This window comes from Hyperolius riggenbachi, chromosome 4 (genome assembly GCF_040937935.1).
Source record: "Hyperolius riggenbachi isolate aHypRig1 chromosome 4, aHypRig1.pri, whole genome shotgun sequence".
Lineage (NCBI taxonomy): Eukaryota > Metazoa > Chordata > Amphibia > Anura > Hyperoliidae > Hyperolius > Hyperolius riggenbachi.
Window position 1 is genome coordinate 333,975,399 of NC_090649.1, and position 17,198 is coordinate 333,992,596.

Below are 17,198 nucleotides of genomic sequence, written 5' to 3' on the forward strand. Positions count from 1 at the left end.
TATGACTGATTTTGTGCTGAAACCCCTCCCACAAGAAGCTCTGAGTACCGCGGTACTCTGGGCAAACTGCCACAATGTAACAAGGTTCACAGACAGGAATTAGCTGTTTACAGCTGTCTCTAACAGCCAAAACAGCTAGGAGCAGCTACATAACCTGCCCACAGTAACAATGTCACCATGTAATACATGTCAGAATGTGAATCTGGGAGAGGAAAGATTTTACAATGAGCAAACACTGACTAAATCATTTATACATAATTATGGTAAAAAATGAAGCACTTTTTTTACTACATTATTTTCACTGGAGTTCCTCTTTAATAGCAGGAGTGTATTGTACTGTATTAGCTTTCAGTTAAGGCAGAAGTTTTTAGACAATATGATACCATTTATTGGCTAACTTTAAAATAGGGATGGTCAATGAGAAGTTGTATTCGAATTTAAATCAACCCATAATTATTACCATCTCATTAGTGATTTCTATTATAAAAGATCTGAAATATAACTTTTCAGCACATAGTAATACCTTCTTCAGACTCTCATCTCCTTTGTACACTAATTAAGGCCCCTTTTTAACAGACTATGGCCTTTATCAAACACTTTATCAAACGTTTGATAATTTACCACATGGGTAAAATCTAGTTTTGAATTTACCAAGATGTTATAGATTTATTGAACGTTTTATCGATAAAACATTCCATAAATGTATAACACCTTAGTGAAATCAAAATTAGATTTTACCCATGAGGTAAATTATCAAATGTTTGATAAAGTGTTTGATAAAGCTTAGTGAATTGAGGGCCTATGTCTTATCAGTGTGTTTACTGCTCTCTGAATGCCTATATCCAACACTTTCAACTGCTCATGCATTTGTCCCTGGCATTTGCAAGGCATTTCCCAAGTTTGGACAGTAGATGGTTGTGTTGGTGATCATTATTCATCAGCATTTATTGACATTTGCAAAAACCTTTGAGGCAGCTAACGGCAGTAGATGTTAAATGAGGCGTTAGACAAGACATGAGATGCTTTGTGATAGCCTGATGAATGCACAGTAACTTTATTTGTGCAGATGAGGCAATAATACCAGCAGTGGAATGCAGAGGCAGCTCTTCTAAAAAGTAATTAGAAGCCAAAACACTTGTATCTGGCTGAGGAAACAATATTGATAACAGGATAGTGTTGACAAGTTCAAAAGAGTATTATTAGAGTAGCCGTGTGCACAGAGCCTCAGAGGGCACTCAGGAGAGCTAAAGGATCGTCAAGTATACCACCGCTCCCACTTCACCCAACAGCTACACAAGATCAGGTAGGATCTATGAGTTTACGAAGATGTACACAATATGTTGTGATATGTAAGCCGGATTCTTTAAAGCTTTTTTTTAATGAAACGTGAGCTGCTAGTACCGAATAGTTTTTCTTTGCTATTATTATATAAAGGTGTTTGTCCTGTGTTCTGAGCAACGTGGCTTAACTACCTAGCGACTGCGTCATCCCAGCCCCAGGACCGCCTAACGTCGATTGGTGTCAAGTCCTGGAGCTACAGTTTACCAGGGAACGCACGCGTGATCGTTCCCTGCGATAGCAGCTATCAGACTGTTTTCAGGGGAAAGAAATCCCATTTGTTTACATTTGTACAGCACTGCGATCTCCTGCAATGCTATACGGGAGTCCCTCAGAGCGGCTGGGGAATGAAGCCCTCTCAAAGGCTGATGCCTATAAGAGGCGGGGAAGAGGACGGATCGCCATCCAGTGCTAGTTTAATGTGAAGGAGGGAGGGAGGGAAAAGCCTCTAAAAACAAACAACGATTGCAGCAGTGATCAGAAACCTCCTAAAGAGTGTCCTATTAAGGACAAGAAAAGGAGGAAAAATGTATTTGTGTGCTTAGTTGTAGGGCTGTGCAGCATGCTGACAAAGCTGCACAGCCCTGTATTGTGAAAATGGCCTGGTCGCTAGGGGGGTGTAAGCCTGCAGTCCTGAAGTGGTTAAGTCCCCGATCTGGTCCTCCAGACATCTTAACATATTTTTTTTGTCATCCTTAGTGCACTAGCGATTGTAGTGCCTGTTGCTGTTTCTTTTGATATATTCCATAATCCTATGTGTGTGTTCACACTGGAGCAATGTGATTTTGTAAAAATCCCCCACTGCGTTGCATTGGCATGAGAATTTAAAATCTCTAGCTTTTAAACCGCTCTTGTAGTGTAAATCAGCCCTTAAATTGAAAATAAGAAAATCTAGGATCTCGTTAAAACTTAATTACAAGACAAAAAAGGAACAGAATAGTATTCAAATATGCCACAAAATAATATTGATGCATCCCTTACAATTTTGTACAACTGCACTTAATAGGGCATTTATAGAAAGCCCATCATTTGTGTAAAGCACATTAAAAACATTTTTTGAAAGTAAGCTGGTGCTGCCATTGCAGAGATCGAGGCTGCCAATCTCTACAACAGAGCCCTGTTTCTAATGTTTTCTTAGAGGGCTTCTGCCTTCCCAGTTCTTTGGAGTCTTGCAAAAGATATGCTTTAAAAGTATTTTATTTCAGCATTCAGCCTCGGAGAGGTATAGTGGTGCCATGCATAATGTACACGAGTTCCCTAAACCAAGCTGATCCGGATGCTTTTGTGCAGATTCTTTTTTTAATGGATAGTGTACAGTGTTTACATTACCTATGCAGCTATAGTTAGGAGGTGACTTACTAATGCTTAAAGGAGTTATCAGGAGAAAATAAAGAAAATAAGTGTTACTTATCCGGGGCTTCCTCCAGCCCCAAGCTCCCAGCATGTCCCTCGCCGCAGCTCTGCAGTCAGCCGTTCACCGCAGCTCCGTCCCGGTCCCCGGGGATACCGTCAGGCCGACCTGGAGGGCCGGAGCCAACCCACGTGGCGATGACTGACAGCGCCGCTCGTGCAGGCGCAGTACAGGCCGACCTCCAGGTCGGTCTGACGTCATCGCTGGGGACCGGGACGGAGCTGCGGCGACCGGCTGCGGGGAGAGCTGCGGCGAGGGACAGGCTGGGAGCTTGGAGCTGGAGCCCCGGGTAAGTAGCACTTATTTTCTTTATTTTCTCCTGATAACTCCTTTAACCTCCTTGGTGGTAAGCCGCGCAGGAGGTTTTCTCTGGCCCTGCTCGGCCGATTTGTTTAATTTTTTTTTTGCTGCACGCAGCTAGCACTTTGCTAGCTGCGTCAGCACACCGATCGCTGCCGCCCCAAGCTCGATCGCCGCTGTCCGTCGTGCCGGGCGGTCCCCACCCCTCCAGACCCCGTGCGCAACATGGCCAATTAGTGCCAGGCAGCGCTGAGGGGTGGATCGGGACTCCCAATGACGTCCCGACGAGCCCTGGGCTCGCTAAATGATTTAAGAAAAAAAAAAAACTGCTGCGCTGCCTCCTGGCGGAATTTTTTAGACCGCCAGGAGGGTTAAGTAAAAATTCATATTGCAGATTCACTCATTTTAAAGAGGTGTGTGACCTGCAACATCACTGCAGGAATTCACCCTGTGGTTTCAAACCATTACTATAGAGCTTTATGCTACAGCTGATGACTGCAGTGATTTCATTTTCATAGCATATACAGATGTATGTATTGCACTAACAATAGATTATAAATCTATCTAATATAAATAAATCTTCTTATTCCTGGGACTATAACCATCTCCTTCCCTGACTGAGTGACTGACTGACTGACTGACTTCTCTACAGTGCTATATTTCTTTTAGCGCTTAGTGAAGGTCCTATATATTTGTGAATAACCAACAATATGTTTCATTGCTTATCCATTCATGTGGAATATATCTTAACCGCTTTAGCTACACTGCCCTAATTCCATGATTTGGCTATGGAGAATGGTGCATAATCTGATAAATGGCTTCAGTAACTGCTTTTGAGAGTTGAACTGCATATATAAAACGTGAGTATGCCGCAAATTACAATTATTGAAATTGACTGAAATGTAAGCACAAGCACATTGATGTTTTTAAGAAAATGTTTTAATATATTTGGTGGTTTACTGTGACTGGGGGCAATTTACTGCAGATTAAGTATTTATAAAAAAAAAAAATACCCCCCTCCCAAAGTTTATTAACCCCTTATTCTATTATCCAGGTTGGGTGGAAAGTAACATGGAACCACTGAAGAATGCATATGTTGAAACAGCCCCTGCTTTTTATGAGCCCATTCACACATTAGTGTCTGGTCTTCTATGTTGCTATTCATTCTATAGCACCACTCTCATGAGCAGAGGCCAGTACAGTACAATGTATCTGTACCTGTTCTATCTCTTCACTGCTCAGCTACAATCAAGCAGAGTATTGGCTAACTGCTATGCTACCTTGCTGCCATAATTTATTACCCCTAATTTATTTACCATAATGGATTAAATAGTAAAAAAAAATATAGATACTATTAAAAAAAACACATTAAAATGAAATAAACACAGTTTTTTGTGGTTGTATTAAAAGTTCAATGTAATCCTTCTGTCTTTATTCCAGGAAACTGTCCCGTAATCCTCCTCACTTGCTTGCCTGCCTCCGGGATCCCAAGCAAAATTTTCATGGGGCCTTAATCCCCCACGTTGCTGGGCACACGTTCCCCTCATCTCCATCACCCCAAAACAACAATCTCCCCCACACACACACGTGTGGCCAGCCAAACATGCAGTGCAATTTTTACCTGCTGCATCAGTCGGGTCTACTCTCCCTCCCTGCAGCCATTCACTCTATGCTGCCATCCTCCAGCTCCTGATCACAACATGCATCCAAAGCTAGAGGATGGCAGCAAAGAACTTGAGGCTGGCTGCAAGGAACACGAGGAGACCCCATACAGCTATGGAGAAGATAAACATGGTCTGCTCACTGTGCTTACTCTGCAAAGTGGCAGGGAGGAGTAGTGGACTCTCATAGCCCCGGGGTCCCCTGTGGTAGTGGGGCAATTAAATGGGAGCCTCAGCGTTTTCACATATTTCCTACTGAGATTTCTTAATGCTCTATTCTTTTGACCCTGTGCAACCGTGCACACGTAGTGCTTTAATAAATGCCAGTCAAGACAGTACGATACCTATATAGGGAAATGTGCATGTACACATCTATCTATTTCAATGGAGCCAGTCGCCAGTCACCTTCTAGTGCGCAGACTGCTTTTGGGAGTGTGGGATTGCATTACAGCCAAACTACTGCCTGGGTGATATGATTCCGCCTGCCTTCCACTCAATAAATCAGGAACTTTTTGCACCAGGATTTATACTTTGAGATTCTTGGAGAAGGATTTAGCATAAACATGATTCAGCTCTGTTTGGTCTGCACAGTCCAGTTAGCATCCTTACTTGCCTGCACTTGCATGTGTCCAGGACTCAGGAGGCAGGTCAGGTTACTGGCTGCGATTTGTGGCAAGAATCATCTGCATTCCAAACTGGCTGGCTCAATGCACAACATATGTGTTAATTAATCTGTAAGTTAAAGTCCTAGTTCAGCCGTTCATTATGCGTATGTAAATAATTGTGAATTTACATTAATTAAAAATGCATGATGTGTTATGCATTGCATGTCTATCATTTTTTGTAATAAATGTATTAAAATTACTTAAAATATTTCTATTTTCTGTATAGTTCTATTTTCTGTAGAGCTGACAGCACAATTGTACTGGATTGAAAGCTGTCCAGACTACTTCCTCTGTTACATAACTCACATTAGGAAGCCAGGGATGGACACAAGCCAGTCTTTCCATGTCAGCACAGATCACCTGACCCAGGCCATGTTTTGTACAGCAGAATCAGACAGAATCAGCATATATCATCATAATAAGAATCTGCTGTTACTCCAGTGCTTGCCACAAAAATCTGATCTCTTAACATTATATAGAGGAGGTGAGTGAGTGCTTACCACCTGGGTTGGGGAACACCCACTTTCCTTGCAGCTGCAATTTTCATGAATGGATCCAGTCACATGACTGGCTTCTCCAGAAGGTATTTATGTAGGGCAGCTGGATTAAATACAAACACTGCGTTTGTATTGACATAGTTCCCTATTCACCTATACAAGGAATTACTAATCTGGGAGGTTAAATGACAGCTGGAAGGTGTAAGCTGTTTGCCTGTATATGAAGTATAACAATGTAACATTTCAGATATAACTATATGCATGATGTGTTGTGTATTACATTTAGAATGAGCTGCAGAATATCAGATACTGTCTATATTTACATATCTTGTACTTTTAGCACTTGGGGGGTAAATATGAAGTCATTCATTACATCAACACATCCCTTTCACCTCTAAAAACCCATCTTGGAAAGGTTGCAATAACCCTGTATAGACTTACACATGAAGTAAGTCACCCTGTATTTAAGGATGCCTGTAAGATGGCACATCTCCTCCATGTCCTGGAATCATCTCATGTCCTTCAGGCAAAAGAAAAACATTAGTACATGTATTTCCACATATAGACAGTTTAGCACCAAAGGCTGCATTTCATTATAATTCCACAGCCTCTAAAGACAACATTTAATCACTTACTACTCTTGCTAACAAATTTACCTCCTATACATTTTTTAAATAACTAACAGACTTAGCAATAACACAGAGAACCAGGCAAATGCCCCATGGTATCGGGCAAAATGTGGCTTGATTTGCCAGGAACCAGAACAACAATTCTATTTGCCATAATCTGTATAATGCATACAAAATGTTAGTAATAACAAAAGTAAACAAAATAAAAAGCTACTGAATAAACAATATAAAAGAGATTAGTGGTAGTTTCTTGCCTTACCACCTGCTTTTTGTGTAGCATTATTGTTTTGTAGTGTATATTTTTCACATACCGTATGTAAAATATGTCTGTCACTGATATGTTTTTTGCTTACAGTTTAGGTATAATTCATACATGGTTATTTGCAAGCTACGCTTATTTAGCGTCAGCATTTTAGCATAACAAGGAGAAAACCTGTAAGAAAATAGTATATGAAAGCTAAGAGTAGTGTAGCTTTCTACGTAGTATTTTAAATGCTGACTTTAGGATTCTAAACCATCCTTTAAATCGTCCTCTTATGAACAGAAAATGTGAAATTCTGCAGCAATGATCAGAGATTTCCTCTAATTTGGTGGCTTGTTTTGTCTGAAGATTGATGGCACCTCTAGTCCTGTGTGGAGAGTTACCTGTAGAAACAAACATAAAACAAAATGATCTAGACACAGGTGACCTAGCCAAGTGTTTCTCAACATTATTTTAACATGTATACCTTTAGTAAGGCCTGTTTAGGTCAAGTACTCTTTGCATCTATATATTTGCTAGGAGTACTCCATAATTGTTTGGCAAATTGGTTTTTAAAAGATACCCCAGGTGACAATGTGACATGATGAGATAGACATGTGTATGTACAGTTCCTGTCTGACTCAGGACTGGGTCAGACAGACAGTCACAATGTAACCCTCAGGGATAAGTAATTACAGTCCTAAAACACTTTCCTAGCAGAAAATGCCTTCTCAGAGCAGGAAGAGATAAAAAGTGTTAATGGTTCATAGATTTGAGCTTTGACATACTTCAATGAAGGTGTCATTGAGCAGAAACAATGAAACAGTAAAAACTTAAAAAGTATATTTAAATATAAAATACAACTGTGGGATATCTAAAAAAAATCATTTCTAGAGGAAGGAGGATAGATGCAATTGTTTATCTTGGTAACTATGGTAGCAAAGAAAAAGAACAAACAGGGACACCGGGAGCCCTTTTGGTGTATTATCATAAGATAAATAGCCAGACGCAAGAGTATATACTACTCACAGGTATGGGTTGCTCCATTAGGCATTTGGGGAAATAACGTCCCCACTCTGTCTTTTCAGGGATAGGTTGCTGCTCCTTTAAAAATCCTTCACTTAAAGCAGGGGTCCCCAAACGTTTTGGGTCGCGGGCCGGGTCAACATACTTCAGACTGCTGGGGGGCCGGAGTATACATAAAATGATGTAGAAGTCTTTGCGGTCCCGGCAGTGAAGCATACCCAGGTGACAACCTGCAGTCCAATTGGACAGCAGTGTCACCTGACTTGGAATTTTATTGGAAACCAGCGAAATTACTGCTTTCTGGCTTCATTCTATATGTAGAAAACCATTATTTAAAGATGGAGCTGACCGCATCTATAATACATTTTGTGTGTGGGGGGTCGGTAAAAAAGCTTCAGGGGGCCACATTCGTCCCACGGGCCCTAGTTTGAGGACCACTGACTTAAAGGATGTCGTGAAGACCACACGTAGTGGGGTGATGTAACAAGATATGGAGAAGTAGGAAGCGCCCTTGTAGTAGGTTATATTTTTGGGTTGCATAAATTTGTATTAACCTCCCTGGCATTCTGAGTAATGCGTACATAAGTACACATTACCGTTTTTGTTAATTTTTTTTTCCTTTGCTGTAGCTAGCGTATTGCTAGCTACAGCAGTACGCCATGCCGTCCGCGTCCGCATCCACTCTCCCAATCCCCGCCGGCCATACTTATGCGTCCGAGATCCCGCGAGAAGCGTGACTTCCTATCGTCGCTTCTCCCGTCGCCATGGTGATGATCAGACATGACATCATCGACGTCATGACATCATGGGGAGCTCCGATCCTTCCCATTGCGCAGCCTGGCGGTGATTCACCAGACTGCGCTAGGCGTTTCGGGGGGGGGGGGGGCGACAGCCCCTTTAGCGGCGCATCGCAGCGGCGATTGGACAGAACATGTAGCTAGCAAAGTGCTAGCTACATGTTCTGAAAAGAAAAGTAAGTAAAAAGACCCTCCAGGGGCTGAGCAATCCTCCTTGGCGTACATGGACGAGCTGAGCTCGTCCATACCGCCAAGGAGGTTAAAAGGAAGGAGACTTCTGCTTTTGTAAAGGATATGTAATAGATAGCGGAGATACCGCCGCAGAGGCAAGCGGCATGGCGGCTATCTCCGTGTATCAGCCGGCGTCCTCTGCCGCACAGTTACATGCTGCTGCTCTGCCTGGTCCTCCTATTGCACATAGGTTGAGGGCTGCGCACGCGCGCCAGGCGACAGGACCTTTATACGAATAGAAGGGGAGTCAGCTGATCTGCCAAGTCAGCTGACTCCAACGGTACTTTGGATTGGCTGAGTGATGGGGGCGGCGCTGCGGGGCATCTCTGTATATATAGTACTAGTCTGTCAGTTGCTCCGTGTCTGCTGTTGCGAATGCTAACGTGTTAGCGCTCAGACCCTAGTCAGATCCCAAAGTGTGCTAGAACCAGCTGGAGCTGGGGATCCACACTTAGCCAGATTATGTTGATAGCTTAAATTACTAATTGCATTGTATTATCTGTTATAACCTTCTGCTTCCTTTGACTATTCTCCTGCTTGTTGATTCTGTACCTCTGCCCATCTGATTCCTGTTGCCGACTCTGCCTGAACTTAACACTGAATCAGCCTTCTGTCTTTGTACTTTATCTTTCCGTACGTTGCCTACTCTGCTTGTCTGACCTTCCTGTCCTCACCAGTGGGCCTAGCCACTGGTGAGGGATCTGTAGTAGCCTTCACCTACTCCTCAGGTGAAGCTCAGCTGCAGCACTGTCTGTAACACCTGCTCCTCAGGTGTCCGCTAGCTGTAGTATAGTCTTAATCGCCTGCTCCTCAGGTGATCATCCTTTGCAGCACAGTCAGTGGTCCCTGCTCCTCAGGTGTCCACTGGCTGCAGTATAGTCTTGATCGCCCACTCCTCAGGTGATCATCCTTGCAGCACAGTCAGTGGTCCCTGCTCCTCAGGTGTCCACTGGCCGCTGTACAGTCTGAATCACCTGCTCCTCAGGTAATCATTGGCTGCAGTACTGTCTGAGTCACCCGCTCCTCAGGAGATCTCCTCTTCCTCATTACTGTTGCACCAAACACTATCTCACATTGGTTGTGCTGTGTCTGGCTATACTAGCATTATTGGTGATTCTGCAGATCACCACATAATCAGGTATAGCATCTGTATTATTGGTGATACTGCAGATCACCAATAATCAGAAAATCTGTTTTGCTGACACCAATCGTTACAGAACAGCAGACCAAACATTATGGACGCACTGCGCAGCCAAGTTGAAGTCCTGACCACCTCGGTGAACAATCTCATCGGGGTGATTAATACCCAACAGACTCAGATCACACAACTGTCTGGGACAGTACAGGTACTTCAAACGGCTGTTGATACAGTGCGATCCCCTCCAGCCACGGACCTTCGCATGTCCGTACCCGAGAAGTTTTCAGGGCATAGATCTGACTTTCAGAACTTTAGGAATCGTGTGCTATCTTATTTTGAGTTGAGGCCTAACTTGTCAGGAACAGAGCACCAGAGGGTAAGATTTATAAAGACCCTCTTGTCAGGAGATTCACAAACATGGGCATATAGTCTTCATTTAGAGCATGAGGCGTTATCCTCAGTTCAGGAATTTTTTAAGGCCATGGCCATTATATATGATGATCCGGATATTGCAACCACTGCTGAAAGGAAACTAAAGACCCTCAGGCAGGGTCGTAATCCGGTGGAGGTTTATGCTGCGGAGTTTAGGAAGTGGGCTGTGTCAGCTAGATGGGGAACATATGCATTGCTAGACTGTTTTCTGTCAGGATTGTCTGATGCAGTCTCTGATTTGATGTTAGGACATCCTGAGCCCAAATCCATAGACGACGCAATTTCTTTGGCAGTACGGGTAGATCGCCGCTTACGCTATCAGAAACAGACCCGTGGCAGAAATGCTGTAAGATTTGTCTCCTACGCCTCCTCTCCACCCTCGTCACCTCCGGACGAGCCGATGCAAATCAGACACTCTAGGTTGGCGCAAGTGGAAAAGAATCGCAGAAGGTCAGAAAGACTCTGTCTATACTGTGCTGAGGAGGGTAACATTGTCCAGAATTGCCCTAAGAAGTCGGGAAACGCTGCCGCCTAGGTGTAGTCAGAGGTAATACCCTAGGCGAGCAGTCTTTACCTCTAAACAATAATCGTTTGCTTCTTCCTTGTTCCATTACCTGGGAAGGTCAGACCACACCCACAGAAGCCTTTGTGGACTCCGGCTCTGCAGCCAATTTTATAGACTATGACTTCGTAAAAAAATTGGGGATTCCCTTACTCCCTTTAGACCGGCAGATTTTGGTCACAGCGGTAGATGACTCTCCGTTACAGTGTAGACAGCCTCTTTCCCAGACCCCCTTATTATTGTGTAATATAGGGGTGTTACATAAAGAGAAATTACAGTTCTTTGTCCTGCAAATGGCAACCTCTACAATTATTCTTGGTATGCCCTGGTTGCAACTCCACTCCCCTCAGATTGACTGGGCTTCAGGTCAGCTACAGAGCTGGTCAACCCATTGTCATCATCATTGTTTGGAGAGAGTTGCTGTTTGCGCCACCAAGGTACAGGTCAAAGGGGTGCCAGTACAGTACGCAGAATTCGCTGACATGTTCTGTCCAAAGTCTGCAGATAAACTCCCGCCCCACCGGAGTTTCGATTGTCTCATAGAATTAAGATCTGGTTGTATGCCCCCTAGAGGTCATCTTTATAATCTGTCAGGGCCCGAGAAACTGGCAATGCAGGAATACATTAAAGAAAACTTGGCCAAGGGCTTCATCCGTCCTTCCCGGTCACCAGCTGGGGCTGGGTTCTTTTTTGTACAGAAAAAGGACGGTGGGCTTAGACCTTGTATTGACTATCGAGGTTAAAATAAGATCACTGTAAAAAATCGTTATCCGTTGCCTCTGATTGATGATTTGTTTGCTCAGGTGACCAATGCCAGTATCTTCTCCAAATTAGACCTGCGAGGGGCATACAACCTGGTACGCATTAGGGACGGTGACGCGAATGGAAGACAGCGTTCAACACGCCCGACGGGCATTACGAGTATCTGGTTATGCCCTTCGGGTTGTGTAATGTCCCTGCCGTCTTCCAGGAGTTAATCAATGAAGTTTTCAGGGAGGTGCTGGGAAAATTTGTGCTAGTATATCTAGACCACATACTGATTTTCTCTCCTAATTTAACAGAACATCGTAAGCACGTCAAGTTTGTTTTAAGAAAATGAAGACAGAATTTGCTGTACGGAAAGCTAGAGAAGTGCCTCTTCGAGGTCACTAAAGTTCATTTTTTGGGATATATTATCTCCACTTCTGGTCTCTCCATGGATCCAGAGAAAGTCTCTGCTGTTTTGGAGTGGCCCCAACCTGTAGGATTGAAGGCACTCCAAAGATTTCTTGGCTTTGCCAATTACTACAGAAAATTCATCAAGGGGTTCTCCTATGTAGTGTCACCCCTCACCAATCTTACAAGAAAGGGGGCTGACACTTACCACTGGTCGGCAGAGGCACAGTCCGCCTTTGCCACATTGAAAAAATTGTTCTGTTCTGCTCCCATTCTGAGACATGTGGATGTCACCTTCCCCTTCATTGTTGAGGTCGATGCATCAGAAATTGGGGTTGGGGCTGTACTGTCTCAGCGCTCCGGCCTGCAAGGCAAACTACACCCATGTGCCTTCTTTTCTCGTAGGTTCTCTCCTGCCGAGAGGAACTACATAGTTACATAGTTACATAGTTACATAGTTATTTTGGTTGAAAAAAGACATACGTCCATCGAGTTCAACCAGTATAAAGTACAACACCAGCCTGCTCCCTCACATATCCCTGTTGAACCAGAGGAAGGCGAAAAAACCCTTACAAGGCATGGTCCAATTAGCCCCTAAAGGGAAAAATTCCTTCCCGACACCAGATGGCAATCAGATAAAATCCCTGGATCAACATCATTAGGCATTACCTAGTAATTGTAGCCATGGATGTCTTTCAACGCAAGGAAAGCATCTAAGCCCCCTTTAAATGCAGGTATAGAGTTTGCCATAACGACTTCCTGTGGCAATGCATTCCACATCTTAATCACTCTTACTGTAAAGAACCCTTTCCTAAATAAATGGCTAAAACATTTTTCCTCCATGCGCAGATCATGTCCTCTAGTCCTTTGAGAAGGCCTAGGGACAAAAAGCTCATCCGCCAAGGTATTATATTGCCCTCTGATGTATTTATACATGTTAATTAGATCCCCTCTAAGGCGTCTTTTCTCTAGACTAAATAAACCCAGTTTATCTAACCTTTCTCGATAAGTGAGACCTTCCATCCCACGGATCAATTTTGTTGCTCGTCTCTGCACCTGCTCTAAAACTGCAATATCTTTTTTGTAATGTGGTGCCCAGAACTGAATTCCATATTCCAGATGTGGCCTTACTAGAGAGTTAAACAGGGGCAATATTATGCTAGCATCTCGAGTTTTTATTTCCCTTTTAATGCATCCCAAAATTTTGTTAGCTTTAGCTGCAGCTGCTTGGCATTGAGTACGATTATTTAACTTGTTGTCAATGAGTACTCCTAAGTCCTTCTCCAAGTTTGATGTCCCCAACTGTATCCCATTTATTTTGTATGGTGCTAGACCATTAGTACGTCCAAAATGCATGACCTTACATTTGTCAACATTGAATTTCATCTGCCATGTATGTGCCCATATAGCCATCCTATCCAGATCCTGTTGCAATATGACACTATCTTCCTGAGAGTTAATGATTCTGCACAATTTTGTATCATCTGCAAAAATAGCAACATTGCTCACTACTGCATCTACTAGGTCATTAATAAATAAATTGAAGAGCACTGGACCCAGAACAGACCCCTGTGGGACCCCACTGCTAACAGTCTCCCATTTTGAGTATGATCCATTGACCACAACTCTTTGTTTTCTGTCCATTAGCCAGTTCCCTATCCATGAACACAGACTCTTCCCCAGTCCTTGCATCCTCAACTTTTGCACCAGACTTTTGTGGGGAACAGTGTCGAAGGCCTTTGCAAAGTCCAAGTATATCACATCTACAGCATTCCCAATATCCATATTAGCATTCACTACCTCATAAAAGCTGAGCATGTTAGTCAAACAGGACCTGTCTTTAGTAAACCCATGTTGATGCTGAGAAATAAGATTATTTTCTACTATGAAGTCATGTATAGTATCTCTTAGTAACCCCTCAAATAGTTTGCATACAACTGATGTTAAACTTACAGGTCTATAATTTCCTGGATCAGATTTTTTGCCCTTCTTAAATAATGGGAAAACGTGGGCTGTACGCCAATCCACTGGGACTCTGCCAGTTGCAAGAGAGTCACAAAAGATAAGATAAAGGGGTTTATCTATAACTGAACTTAATTCCCTTAGGACCCGAGGATGCATGCCATCCGGGCCAGGTGCCTTGTCTATTTTTAATTTATTTAGTCTTGCCTTCACTTCTTCCTGCGTTAAGTAGGAACTACGATATTGGCAATCAAGAGCTCATGGCCATTAAAGAGAAACTCCAACCTAGAATTGAACTTTATCCCAATCAGTAGCTGATACCCACTTTTACATGAGAAATATAATGATTTTCACAAACAGACCATCAGGGGGCGCTGTATGACTGATTTTGTGCTGAAACCCCTCCCACAAGAAGCTCTGAGGACCGCGGTACTCTGGGAAAACTGCCACAATGTAACAATGTTCACAGACAGGAAATGGTTGTTTACAGCTGTCTCTAACAGCCAAAACAGCTAGGAGCAGCTACATAACCTGCCCACAGTAAAAATGTCACCATGTAATAAATGTCAGAATGTAAATCGGAGAGAGGAAAGATTTTACAATGAGCAAACACTGACTAAATCATTTATACATAATTATGGTAAAAAATGAAGCACTTTTTTTACTACATTATTTTCACTGGAGTTCCTCTTTAAGTTAGCCTTTGAAGAATGGCGCCATTGGCTGGAAGGGGCAGAACATACCATCACAGTCTATACAGATCATAAAAACTTGGAGTACATAGAAGGGGCCAAAAGACTTAGTCCCCGACAGGCCCGCTGGTCCCTATTCTTTTCAAGGTTTAGATTTATCATAACGTATACACCAGGTAGTAAGAACGTCAAAGCAGACGCTCTATCTAGGTGTTTCGAGCCAGAGACAGTTCAGCCTTCAACCCCCGAGACCATCCTACCTCAAAAAGTGGTGCTGGCAGCTACTGAAACCTGGGAGGACTGGACGACTACTCTGGGGCCTTACCAACAGGACATTCCAGAAGGGAAGCCAGAGGGGGTTATGTTCGTACCACTTCCTTTTCGCCTACAACTCTTACAATTATTCCATTCCCATAAGAATGCTGGGCATCCCGGGGCTGCCCGAACTCAGGATCTATTGACCGGATGTGTATGGTGGCCTTCGCTGGCACTTGATTGTAAAGAGTTTATGAGAGAGTGCTCAGTTTGCGCTAGGAGTAAGCCCTCTCGCCAGGCACCAGTGGGTACATTACAACCCTTACCAGTGCCAAATGAACCCTGGACTCATTTGTTTATGGACTTTGTAGGAGAACTACCCAGGTCTGAGGGCAAGACGGTCATTTGGGTGGTAGTTGATAGGTTCAGTAAGATGGCTCATTTCGTCCCTCTGAAAGGACTCCCCTCGGCTCAAGAGTTAGCTGATCTCTTTATTCAGCACGTTTTCCGGCTGCATGGCATTCCGGAGAATGTGGTGTCAGATAGGGGAGTCCAGTTTGTGTCGAAATTCTGGAGAGCCTTTTGCCATCAGTTAGGTATGGACCTTTCGTTTTCATCAGGCTACCACCCACAGACCAATGGTCAGACCGAAAGAGTTTACCAGTCACTTGAACAATTCCTCAGGTGTTATGTGGCAGATGCACAGTCAGATTGGGTAAAGTTCCTGCCATTCGCGGAATTTGCGCATAATAACCTGAAGAGTGCCTCTTCAGGATTTTCCCCTTTTCAGGTGGTATCGGGAAAATCTCCCAAGTTTTCTCCATTACCTGTGGCATCTACTCCGTTCCCGACCCTGGAGGATTGGCAAAGGGCATAAAAGGAGATTTGGGTGTTAGTTAAGAGGAATTTGGGAAAGGCTTTCCAGACTCAGAAGAAACAGGCGGATAAAAGACGGTCTGTAGAGTGGAAGTTTTCCCCAGGGGACATGGTGTGAGTATCTACTTGGCATTTGGCGTTAAAACAACCGTCACCTAAGTTAGGACCCAGATTCGTAGGCCCATACCCTGTGTCCAGAAAGATTAATGATGTCACATATGCGATTGAGCTCCCAGCCAGCATGAGAGGTGTGAGATCATTCCATGTTTCTCTGTTGAAGCCTGCGGTGCACATGGATTCCTCTCTCCCCCCCCCAACCTGAGTATGAAATCGAGAAGATATTGGATTCTCGATTGGTACAGAATTCTGTACAATATCTGGTCCATTGGAAGGGTTATGGTCTGGAGGAGAGAACTTGGGTGCCGGATTGTCGCATGCATGCTGAGTATTTATAGAAAGAGTTTCATGAGTTACACCCTGAGAAGCCAGGTAGGAAGTGTCCGGGGTCCACTCCTCAGGGGTGGGGGGTACTGTAATAGATAGCGGAGATACCGCCGCAGAGGCAAGCGGCATGGCGGCTATCTCCGCGTATCAGCCGGCGGCCTCTGCCACGCAGTTACATGCTGCTGCTCTGCCTGGTCCTTCTATTGCACATAGGTTGAGGGCTACACGCGCGCGCGCCAGGCGACAGGACCTTTATACGAATAGAAGGGGAGTCAGCTGATCTGCCAAGTCAGCTGACTCCAACGGTACTTTGGATTGGCTGAGTGATGGGGTCGGCGCTGCGGGGCATCTCTGTATATATAATACTAGTCTGTCAGTTGCTCCGTGTCTGCTGTTGCGAATGCTAACGTGTTAGCGCTCAGACCCTAGTCAGATCCCAAAGTGTGCTAGAACCAGCTGGAGCTGGGGATCCACACTTAGTCAGATTCTGTTGATAGCTTAAAGTACTAATAGCATTGTATTATCTGTTATGACCTTCTGCTTCCTTTGACTATTCTCCTGCTTGTTGATTCTGTACCTCTGCCCATCTGATTCCTGTTGCCGACTCTGCCTGAACTTAACACTGAATCAGCCTTCTGTCTTTGTACTTTATCTGTCCGTATGTTGCCTACTCTGCTTGTCTGACCTTCCTGTCCTCACCAGTGGGCCTAGTCACTGGTGAGGGATCTGTAGTAGCCTTCACCTACTCCTCAAGTGAAGCTCAAGCTGCAGCACTGTCTGTAACACCTGCTCCTCAGGTGTCCGCTAGCTGCAGTATAGTCTTAATCGCCTGCTCCTCAGGTGATCATCCTTTGCAGCACAGTCAGTGGTCCCTGCTCCTCAGGTG

General features: G+C 44.0%; 1 protein-coding gene across 2 annotated transcripts in view; it reads right to left on the reverse strand.

Annotated features, from left to right (window-relative positions):
* Positions 1-3,071: 3,071 nt before the first annotated feature.
* TRIM67 (tripartite motif containing 67) overlaps positions 3,072-17,198 on the reverse strand; it is a 140,629-nt gene continuing 126,502 nt past the window's right edge. For both annotated transcript variants that reach the window (XM_068231846.1, XM_068231844.1), the window contains exon 10: positions 3,072-7,146. In XM_068231846.1, the coding sequence (XP_068087947.1) occupies positions 7,084-7,146 (63 nt within the window). In that variant the 3' untranslated portion in view covers positions 3,072-7,083. The remainder of the gene's footprint in view (positions 7,147-17,198) is intronic.